At 38.5% G+C, this 11,766-nt stretch overlaps 1 protein-coding gene across 1 annotated transcript; it reads right to left on the bottom strand.

The window, feature by feature from the left end:
* Positions 1-289: 289 nt before the first annotated feature.
* Positions 290-11,093, bottom strand: LOC140934116 (uncharacterized). The gene is made up of 10 exons (XM_073383798.1): positions 11,082-11,093; positions 10,556-10,976; positions 9,377-9,412; positions 6,012-6,035; positions 4,854-5,219; positions 4,134-4,169; positions 2,036-2,255; positions 1,651-1,704; positions 656-831; positions 290-480 (listed from the first exon to the last, which is right to left on the bottom strand). The coding sequence occupies exons 1-10, from the start codon at positions 11,091-11,093 to the stop codon at positions 290-292; spliced, it is 1,536 nt and encodes a 511-aa protein (XP_073239899.1).
* Positions 11,094-11,766: the final 673 nt, after the last annotated feature.

Raw genomic sequence — 11,766 nt, 5'->3', positions numbered from 1 at the left:
AGAAATCAATGTTCTCGCGTTTTTTGTCAAACTCAACAGTTCTACTTGTTCTCTTAACGTAAATGGTGGTTTTCCCTTGTTCCCCAAAACTTCCCTTCATAACACAGCTTCACTAGTCACAGCAGTCGCTACAACATTTAAAACAGTCGCTACAACCTTTACCACACTCGCTTAGCAACATTCGTAAATGTAAATGGTGGTTTTCCCTTGTTCCCCAAAACTTCCCTTCATAACACAGCTTCACTAGTCACAGCAGTCGCTACAACATTTAAAACAGTCGCTACAACCTTTACCACACTCGCTTAGCAACATTCCCCACAACAATTACCACAGTCGTCACAACAGTTGCATCCACCACAATCACAGTCACCACAACTTTCACAGCAATTCCACCCACTACAGTCGCATCCACCACAATCACAGTCACCACAACTTTCACAGCAATTCCACCCACTACAGTCGCATCCACCACAGTCGCATCTACGGCAACCACGACATTTACGACAACCTTTACATTTCTTGACTGGATTTTCGCAACATTCCCAGCACATAACACAAGGAATACAAAAGTACACCCAAGCGCTTTCTAAGCATTTCTTTGCTGGCTTTATGCAATATTCCCAGCACATTTCACAAGGACTACAAAAGCACTCACAAGGGCTTTCTAAGCATTCCATAGCTGGCTTCACGCAACCCTCCCAGCATGCAATACAAGGCCAACAAATAAATATACAACATTTCTCTGGATGTATTATCAACATGATACAACAAAAACCGACTAAAAGCAGCGCAACTATTCCACCAATCACCAATCCTGCTGTTGCACCAATACTGTAGAGAGAAAAAATAAAAAATATAAAGCAAGTCAGTGCTACAGTGGCGTTTTTTTGTGTTCAATATGTATTCTCTGAAAATGATCGGGGTAGAATATACACAGTTTTTCTGCTTGTACAGCGATTGTTGCTTACATTCATTAATGATATTTTGCGCCGATCGTTATTATCGTACAGGCCTTTCTAATCTAGTTACAATTGCGTGTATGGTGTGCGATGATTTAAGTAAAACGAAAGCTTAAATCAGGAGGGTGCAGTTGGGCAAGAACTACGTAAGAACTGTATGACGTAATTGCATTACAATTCAACCAAGCCATCCGGGTGGGACTATAAATGCATAGAGAAAAGAATAGTGTAAGATTATTTTGCAATAATGATGATGCCAGCTACACAGAGGAGATGGATATCTTCGAAAACAAGATTAATGAGACACAATCCAAAGACCTTCTCTGTGTCTTTTGAAAATAACAGGATACTTGCCACATGTCTGAAAGAACTGGCTTGGGACCGAATGAGAAAAGGTCTAGGTCCAACAAAGAGATACCTTCAGCGTATATTTTAAGGCGCATGCGCTCTTGACACTTACAAAGTGAACTTAGTAAATCTGGAACTTGAAAGAAGGCTAATTTAATATCTTTTGGTTTTATCTCTACCGTTAAGTTTAAATGGAAGAGTTGTCAGGCTACAAGAAAGGGATGACGTCATGATCAGACCAGGTCTCAAACCCTTTGTCTCCTACCTCCCTCCCCCCACCCCCGCCGCTTCCCCCGTCTAAAAAAGGTTAATGAAAAATGCTATTATATTAAAGTTCACCTACCATGCGGAGGGACTGAGATGCTTAAGTCCAATAAAACCAAGCCAGCAGTCAGTTCTATGGAAAAAATTTTATAGTCCATTGCATAATTAAATTATATTATAATAACTTATCGTAATTATGATTTTACCTAAGACAACCTCTTTTTCCTTTGAAAATGATCATTCATTGAATATTCTTTATTAACCACAGAGAGCCGCACAGAGCCTGAGAAAAAAGACTGCATTTTGCGACACACCTCTGGTTTCCCCGCGAAATCACGTCTGAGAAACAAGCGCAGAATATATTCCATACTGATGACGCATCTGTTCCTTGACCTAAGCAGTGCTTTTGATAGGTCTAAATTTTGTTTCAACCAATCAGAAGGTCTCAGGTCTCGATAACATACCTATCTTCACAGCACGATGGCTCGCCGTTATCATCAAGACAGCACTTTCCTTTGCTCGGGTCATCTGAGGGTCTTGGACAATAATCTCTTGTCGCTGTACCATCAATACATCGACTGCCACCTGTACGACAGCATGATGGTCCGTTATCATGACAACAGATGGGAGTCAACGAATTACTGCAGTTTGCTGGGTGTTTAGGATCTGAGCAAACGATCCTCTCTGCCAAGGACAAGCATCGCTAATAAGCAAATTAGTTGACTTTAAAAGGGACCTTAGGCAACGACGACGGCGACGGCAACGAGAACGGCAAGAAGCAATAGGTTTATATTAGAAAAACAACAACTTTGCACGTGCGTCACTCTATTTTTGTACATTTCTTTGCCGTCTTTGCACGGCTACGACATGAAATTGCCTATTGTCACGTTTTGTGGAGTAAGTGAACCTAAGACAACGACTTTCTTTTTCTTTTCTTGGACTTCGATACAGTCATTCAGAATTAAACTCCAGAAAATTCGGCGGTATTTCGCGAACTGAACGAGGTGGAATAAGCAGGAAAGTTTGAAGCAGGACGAATTCGCTTTAAGTGACGTTTTCGTAGCCGTTACCGTCGTTTTTGCTTAGCCTCCCTTTTCTTGTGCTTTTAGGACGATAAAACGTACTCACAATTGTAAAGAAGCAGGACTTTTACAGAGTGTACGTTTTTATTTGAGCCGCAAAAGTGTGGAAGAGTCTTCTCTCTTATCTAAAACCCTTAACTTATATCCATTATTCTAGTTCTTCCACCTAAAAAATACTCTCCGGTTTTTTTACCCCTAGCCTAAGATAATTATCATCTTAAATCCTAAACCTGCTTACAGTGTTATGTTGAATGTCGCATTTTATATATTTTAGATAGTACAATGGTAGTGGTGTCCGGATTAGAAAGTGCGGTTTTGTTCAAACATCCCTCCAGTCACAAACCATATTTTAAATGTAAGGAAGATAATCGAAGTCATAGACGAAAGAGAGGATGCCGAATCCATCAAATTATAACGTTACCTATACTAGCTAAACAACACAGTTCACGCCATCGGGCCGAGACACCCTTCAGTTATAGATACTCATTTGTACTCAATCTCGTACTTTAGTTACGATTAAAAAGTATACAAAATAGAAGTAAACTAGGACAAACACAATGAGATTTATAAAGAAATAGATTAATATGCGAAGTAGGCAAAATTGCCAATATGACTTTAAAGTTCACAATCACCACCACATGGAGGAAATATAGTCGAGGCCTTACGAATTAAATTAGACAACATTTAAAACTGCAGAATTTCACAATTGCATGCTATAATTTAATTTGTGTGTGATGGGAAATTATTATAGCATAATTCTAGTTTTCTTATGTAAAGTCACATTTCTTTCTTTGAGTCACTGAAACACCTCGTTCTGTGCTTGTCAATAGGCCATTTTACAGTTATGGATGGAAGCGAGGGTGGGGGTGACCTTGTTTTGATACAAACCTTCTTTGCTTTGTTATGGAAATTGTTCTTGAAAAATACTAGTAAGCATAAGAATAACTTGATTTAAATAATAAAGCAGGAAGGTTTGTATCAAAACAAGGTTACCTTCAGCCTCGCTTCCATCCATAACTGTAAAATGGCCTATTCAGTTGTACATGTATTTTAATGACAATGAACTTTGATACCTGGAAGATTCGTTGCAGGAAAGGTTGTTGGTTGAGCTAAAAGGGAAACAGAAAGGAATTTCAGACCTTTTTAACTTATTTTCGGCAAGTTATTACTAATCCAAGACTATGACCCTGATAATAGCATGGACTAAAAGGCTGCCGCAACGCAGAAAATCAAAGGACTTACGGTACATTTGAAATCCAGCTGGAGGGAACTTTACTCAACATTTACAACATTTAAAACTGCAGACTTTCACAATTGCATGCTATAATTTAATTTGTGTGTGACGGGGAATTATTATAGCATAATTCTAGTTTTCTGATATAAAGTCACATTTCTGTTTTCGTGATTTTTTGAGTCACTGAAACACCTCGTTCCGTGCTTGTCAATTCAGTTGTGTTTTAATAACAATGAACGTTGATACCTGGAAGATTCGTTGCAGGAAAGGTTGTTGGTATAGCTAAAAGGGAAACAGAAAGGAATATCAGACCTTTTTAACTTAGTTTCTGCGATTTATTACTAACCCAAGACTATACTCTGATAATAGCATGGACTAAAAAGCTGCCGGAACGCAGAAAATCAAAGGACTTCCGGTACATTTGAAATCCAGCTGGGGGGAATTTTACTCAAAGTCTGGCAGTACCTTTCTTCAAGAGGAAATAAACACGGTACAAGAAACACTGCCATAGTGACAACTTCCTCGATATTAAGATGACACTTTTTTCTGGTCTGGCAAAAGACCAGCCTAGTCCCTTGGGGTTCTCTCTTGTCCCGTTGTCCGCGTCTGGGAAAGAGCGGGCGAGTATCTCTCGGTGATGTCACAGCTCATGGTAGAGTCCAGGATTGACCGAGCTGAGAACGCCTAGGGACTAGGCTGGCAAAGACCAATCATTTCCAAACTCTACAACCTCGATAGTGAGACAAGCCGAACGTGTAATGAGAACAGTTATAGAATAGTCTCTTAGTCCATAGTTGTATAGCGGTCTATTGAATTTAATGTGGTATAGAATATCTTTGATTACAAAGTAAGGTAAAGCTAAGTATCTCAACGTGACGCTACCCCATTAATACGATCGGTATTCCACGGCATTTCATCGTATAGATCAAAATCACGTACTGTTTTAGGGAAAATTAACGATCATACCGACAGCGACGTAGGTTGCAGAAAATCCTTTCTCGTTCGTTGTAAGATCACTGTCGAATTCTATCCACAGAAATCGACCAGATGATTGGATTGGCGAAGGCTTGTTGTCACTGCAAAATCTTCCTAAGCTGGGAGAACTTCCATCACTGCCGTCTCTTATCTCAACGTGGTCACACGTACAAACAGAGGTCACACACGTTTCTAGCAGAAATGTCTGGAAAGTCAGCTGTACTCGGTGGCCCTGTTGAACACCAATAATCCACCTGCACGTTCTGCTGTTTGGGTAATTAGATGGGTAGTTTGGACTTGAAAAACGTCCTGATGAACCAGTGAGAATAAAGCCATCTTTGTTGCACTGTGCTTGCACTAAAATGAAAGGCATTTATGAGAGAAGGAAGAAAGAAAACCACTACCGTAACTGCCTCTTTGAAAAACGGTTTTTTAGTGCAGTTTTTTTTGGATAATTTTTCCTCCATCAATTTCTTTTTCCAATTTTTCTGGCAGTGGTTAATAACTTGAGTGCTTTTACTACAAAAAGACTCCCCCTTCATACTCCAGGTATCACCGTAAATGACCTAATAAACCGCGCGCCCGGGGCGTTTAATAGATAGGAGGTATTTAAAAGAGAGCGACGTTTAATACTCTCATAACTGTAACAAACTCAACCAAACTAATAACAATCGGAAAAATATTAAGAGATTTTGAAAATAGCGGAATATCAACTCCATCAATTGATACGTCTAGGCCGTCTAGAGATCCAAATCTCTCCTTCAAATCCCAACATCGATGTCAGAATCCTCACTCTCTCAGGGTTATTGTGTTGCCATCGTTAGTCTATCATTACCCTTAACTTGACATTGAACAAGATGAAATACGCAAAGCCTTGTCAACCAAGCAAGAAAATGAATGAATTGAATAATTTTGCTAATTCCTAGTTTTTTTATAGAGTAATTCAGATTGGGGGAGTTTATTAGAGAGGGACATCTAACACAATTTTAGCAGCATAGAGGGGGCGTTTATATTTGTATTTTTCTTACCTGTGGGAAAAGTTGTTGTGGGCGTTGTATCTTAATGAAAATCAAGAGAGGGAAAAAGTTAGCTTTCTCGGTTAAAAAGGGTTCGTCAAAATCTTAAAACATGTAAAATTCTTTTTCTTACCTGGAGATGCTGTTGTTAGCTTTCCTTAAATAAGAAAAGAAAAAACAGTTACTGAAAAGTTTTTCATGTTAAAATGTGTTGTTGATCTTGTTATTGTTTGTTTTGAATGTTCTCCCAATCACCTTGTGGAACATGGACTACTTTCATTGTGGTGAGCTTAAATTAACAAGTTTTGCAACTTTAAATCCAAAAAATGTTGGGTATATTAACAAACCCCCCCCCCCCCCACTTTCCCCAGCTCCCCTACATCACACTTATTGTCAATTAATCGGGAAGTTTTGTGCATTGAGTAAGCCTTTTATTACCATGTACAACCCCGGTCAAAACTCTTGGGACACTAAGTTAAACGAAATAGCCGGCCCGTCAAATTGAGGCGTCTTCCCTTTCCCTTGCCCCCAAGGGTGCAGTGTTGTTGTTATGCATTCCAGTTTTAATTCAACACAATCAACACTGCTTGGGGGAGAGGGGAACAGCATAAATAGCGCCTTATAACAACACCCCCAAGAGGCGTTTTTAAAAGGTAGAAGCAAAGTGCGTCTTTGTGCCTAATTTCCTCAAGTGTCCCAAGACGTTTTGACCAGGGTTGTAGTCGTAGGTCATATAAATGTTATTTCTCTACCTGGAGAGGCTGGCGTTGTAGGTGCATCTTAAAGAAAAAAGAGGGAAACGGTTAGCTTCCTCTACTCTTTTATGTTTGACTAACAACCGATACCATTGTAATGGCAAGGACTACTTGACAAGTCGAATAAATTTCAGGAAAATTTGAGAAAATAGTTAATTTTAGCGCAGCTGTTTTGGGCACAGTTGCCTGTGATAACTTTAAATCATTTCCAAAAATCTTCTAAGGGTGGGTTGTGTGTGGCTTACATATCGAATGGTGCAGCTATGCTATGAGTGAAAACATAATCATATCAAAAACAGCTAAAATGAAACTAGTTGAATGAAAAGATTTCATTAATTTTGTGAGGATTAAGAGAATCGACTAGAAGGTAGCTAAGAAAAACATTTGTTCTAATGAGGCTAGATTTTTGCGGCTTTCCGTGTTGCCTTGGCGTAGGCCGAACGGATCCGGAGATAACATGACCACAAATTTTGATGTGATGGCTGGAATCTAAAAATGCAATCGTCTCTAAAATCCTCTTCAAAAACCTAGTTTCCGAAATGTCTGAGAAAAACTGAGCTCGTTTTGATATAATCAAATCTAAGCATTTTGTTTTACTTGTGAACTTTTCATTTTCAGTGTTATCTTCATACCTGAAGGAGTCGTAGATGGGACTCTAGAGGTCGTCGGGGGAACAGCTGAAAGAAAGGCGGAAAAACTTTGAAAACGTGTTGTAAGTGTATCTTAAAGAGAACAAGTGGGGGAAGTTAGCTTTCTGTTGCAGCGATTCTTAGTTGCTCATGTCTTCCACCTTCCAAGCTACATGCACTACATACCCGCCGGTATTGTTAAAGAAAGAAAGAACGAAAGGATAAAAGTTAACTTTCTGTTAAACATGCAGTTTCCTTTCTCTGGCGCTTTCTTGCAGTTGCTTATACTGTGGGGGAGGTGGTCGTCGACGGGAAATCAAGAAAAAAGCTCAAACTGATGGAATGTTTAGCAACACTGAATAGCGCTTGGCAGATCGTATTACAGCCAACTACTGAATGGTTATTTTCAAAGTGGTCGCTTACGAGAAGTGGTCGCTATGACAGAGTTGACCAATTTCCCGCGTAGTGATCATAAGCCTTTAATTAGCGAATCACATCGTAGGCCATACAAGTTTTATTTTCATTCCATGAGAAATTGTCGAGGGTGTATTGCAAAGTAAAAAAAAATTGTAAAAAAAGGGTTAGCTTTCTTTTGATGTGTATGTAGGTTCTTCCCACCCTCTACATCGCAAGAATCACTGGAAATAAATAAACTTTGATGAACATTTTTAAGGTCTTTTAAATTATAGTCCTGTTGTTGGGTAGTGAGATTGAGCCTTTATCGTAGGAACAAATTGCAGGTTACGTAATTCTATCTTCTTACTTGGAGAATGCGTTCAAATGTATCTTAAGGAAAGAAGAAAGAAAAATTTAGCTTTTTGTTCAATATGATACATTTTTTATTTTATATGTGGTCCTAATTACACAAACTATAGATCATAGGGAATGATTGAAAAACAGTCTAAAAACGGAGCGGCCATTATTAATAGCCCAGCTATTGTCGCGTATATCTGGCTGCAGCAAAAAAATTGTTGTCAATTAGTCCAATTTTCTTTGCTGTCATTAAGTAATTCATGAACAAGACAAATTAATCTTACTCTTATAAATTATATTATAAATTATATTTTCGTACCTGGAGAAGCTGTAGTAGACGTTCCTTAATAAAAGCAAAAACGAGGGAAAAGGTTAGGTTCTGTTATATAATAAAATATTCTCTTTAAGTATGTTATCTTAATTACAACAGCAATATGCTGGAATGAAAGAAACTTTGAGAAGCCGGGATCTTCTTTTCCATCTATTGTCATGTTTGTTTGCTTCTTATATAATCACTGGCCCAATACCCACGTTTCTTGAGTGACTGATTACTTTGTTAAAGGAGCCTATACATCTAGGTTACGGAGAAGCTGTTCTAAATGTTGTACCTTTGAAAACTGTTTAGCTTGACATTTTACATAAGCGAACACGAATGACAAATTTATTTGTTCTGGAGTGATGAATTTTTTAAAAGCGTGTTTCATAGCCAGTTATAAATTTGCCAAAAATTATTTAAAACGAGAGCTATTGCTAGATTTTGTGGTATTTCTTCCCGTTCATTTTTTTCTCGTTCCCTTAAGTCTTTAGTCACATGACCCATGATGTCAGCCTTGTAACTTAAGATAACCATCTGTAGACTGTTGTGGACATGTCTCATATTATCTCAGTCATAACAGATGAGACCTCTATTACACTTGGGTCAAAATATCATCATTAAAGATAGGACCTATGTTACCCTTGGATCCAAATGTTAATACAGATGAGACCTTCATCACACTTGGGTCCAGTTATTACACTAGTGCCTTCTACAACTCGTCAAAGCGAATCAAGTGATTGTTGGTTCTGTGTGGTTAATCAATCGAACGGCAGGGCTATGCTTGGTGAACACATAGTAATATGAAAAACAAGAATAAATCGGTTTAAATAAAAGCATTCATTGGTACGCATTTCTAGTATTGCGGCTTTGTGCTGTGTTGGCTGGAATGATTTGCCGGAAGATAAAAACCCTTTCGACACTGAGTAAAAATGTTGGTGGAACTGGTACCTTGTTTCCAAAATGTTAAAATCACTGCGTTTTGTTTAGATTTATTCAAATCTAAATAGTTTGACGTCTGATTTCATTTTCATGGTAATCGTCATACCTGGAAGAGTCGTTGATGGGATTGTTGTGGACATAGCTGTAGGAAAGAAAAAGGAACAAAATCAGCATTGTTTTTGTTGCTGGTTCCCTCTCCTCCGCAGAAGTCCCTACTGTGATTCCAAAAAGATTGGAGAAAAAACATCAAACAAAACAAAGTAAGCACACGCAGGATGATGGGAAGGGGTTTATAAGGTAGACTGACGTCCCCACTCTACTCGCTCGCATTTCTTTATTCCCTCTCCCCAGGTCTCCCCACGACAAAGGGTGGAATCAATAATCCTCTGCGGAGTGGAGAGTTACAGGTTCATTATCTATGTTATTCCAAGTAACAAGACAACAGCACGACTGATAAATACACAGTGCCCTACAGGAAATTATAAGAATATAGCCTACTCAGTGGTCTACACGCAAAACGATTTAGATTCAAAGTTCGAATATTTTGTTCGAATCCCTCAAACCTTATCCGACTACTGACAAATGAATACGAGTAGCTGATCACAGGAAACTTTACATTTAAAATGTCTTCGCAAGAGCAAGCCGAATCAACATTTTCAGTTTCTGCATATTGTTGTTTCAACGAATATAAAACATTATTACCACTGGCAAAAATATCGTGGGGTACAGGTAAAAAAAAAATGTAAATGTTTTAGTTCTTCTCGCTAGGGAAATATGTAAAAGGTTTTCAAAGGTTTCATACCAGTAAAGATATTAGACCTGCCACCCCTTGTAGCTTTTATGGGAGATATACAACTAAGCCGGAGAGAGAAAAAAAACTAGTGGAAAATAAGCGAACCCAGTGACGTTTTCTCCGAGAACCCAGTCGGAAGATATAGATTCCATTGGGTCTATTAGAGAGGGATGTATTTTGTTGCCCTTTCTCTATACACAATGACAACGTGGAATTTCCTAAAGCGAAAGCCTATCAAGGAAGTGGACAAACGACCAATAATCAGTTACTTTAAAATTGTCTTTTTTGAACTGGTTTCTTCCCGTCCCCAAGAATATTCCGAGTGCTCATATTTACGAAATTATTGATTTGAAATACAGCGATAAGTTTGAAAGAAGACGAGTAAACTTTGTTCCTGATTTTATTCTTAAGCTCACGGAAGAATTAGAACGTAACAGCCAGCTATGTGAATTAGTACTTCAAAGCTATGTGATAACAACAACAAAATCATACCGATCGTGGTGTAGGTTGCAGAAAATCCTTTCTCGTTCGTTGTCAAATCACTGTCGAATTCTATCCATAAAGATCGCCCAGATGAATGGATTGGTGAAGGCTTGTTGTTGCCGCAAAATCTTCCGAAGCTAGGAGAACTTCCATCGCTACCGTCCCTTATCTCAACGTGGTCACAAGTACAAACAGAGGGTATCACACACGTTTCCAGCACAAATGTTTGGAAAGTCAGCTGTACTCGGTGGCCTTCTTGAACAACAATAATCCACCTGCAAGTTCTGCTATTTGGGTAATTCGATGGATAGTTTGGACTGTTAAAACTTCCTGATGAGGCAGAGAGTATGACGCCACTGCTACTACACTGTGCTCGCACCAAACGCAAAAGGCCTACAACTGTAGAAAATACACTGAGTGCAATTAATGACTAGTTCCTCGGGGTATACTTCCTTTGTCTTTAACACTGGTAAATCTCATTTGTTTGAATGATTTGGTGGGATATTAAAGTGCTGAGATAAAAACGTTAACTTACCAACAGAAACATGGAGAAATAAGGAAACCCAGTACTTCTTTTTTGCGCCCATCATGTAACCATTAAGCAGAAGCAGGTGAAGAAGGAATTAAATGAAGCAACTGAAACAATGATGACGTCAATTAAGCTAATTTGCTTATTTTTTTCAAAACTTCCTGTATATTTGTTTCGTGACAAAGCCCGATCGAACTTTAAGTAGTCAAACCACATTTATTGGCAAGTTTGGGCCGGAATCCCGAGAAAAAATCATAGACTATTTCAATCAAAGTATTTATCATGTTCAGTGTCCCTATCACCAACAATTTCAACTTCAACCTGTTCATGACCTCTTCCTCTTTGGTTGTTGTCTCATGTGATAGTGCTACACTTTCACATAGTAAACAATGAAAACAAGACGTCATTTAAATGTTTTTGCTCAATATTTTATAAGAAACTTGTTTTTCAAAGCAGTGACCGACGCAGACAAGAAGTTCGGGCTGGTAAAGTCTCTGTTCCATGATATAGAAAAATTGTTACTTTGCACTTTACGCTCCGCATTATTGTTAGAGAAGCTAAGGAATTTTTATCACTTTAAAAACGATAAAATTTCACTGACTTTTGCAATTTTCATCTATGCTAGTTTTGCTCACATATTATAAAGGTATTTTCCGCATAAAAGAAGCTGTATTTAAGACCTCCAATATTG

The sequence above is a fragment of the Porites lutea genome, chromosome 4 (genome assembly GCF_958299795.1).
Source record: "Porites lutea chromosome 4, jaPorLute2.1, whole genome shotgun sequence".
NCBI classification, from domain to species: Eukaryota; Metazoa; Cnidaria; class Anthozoa; order Scleractinia; family Poritidae; genus Porites; species Porites lutea.
Note: the sequence above shows the minus strand (reverse complement) of the source record. Positions and strands in the feature narration are given on the sequence as shown.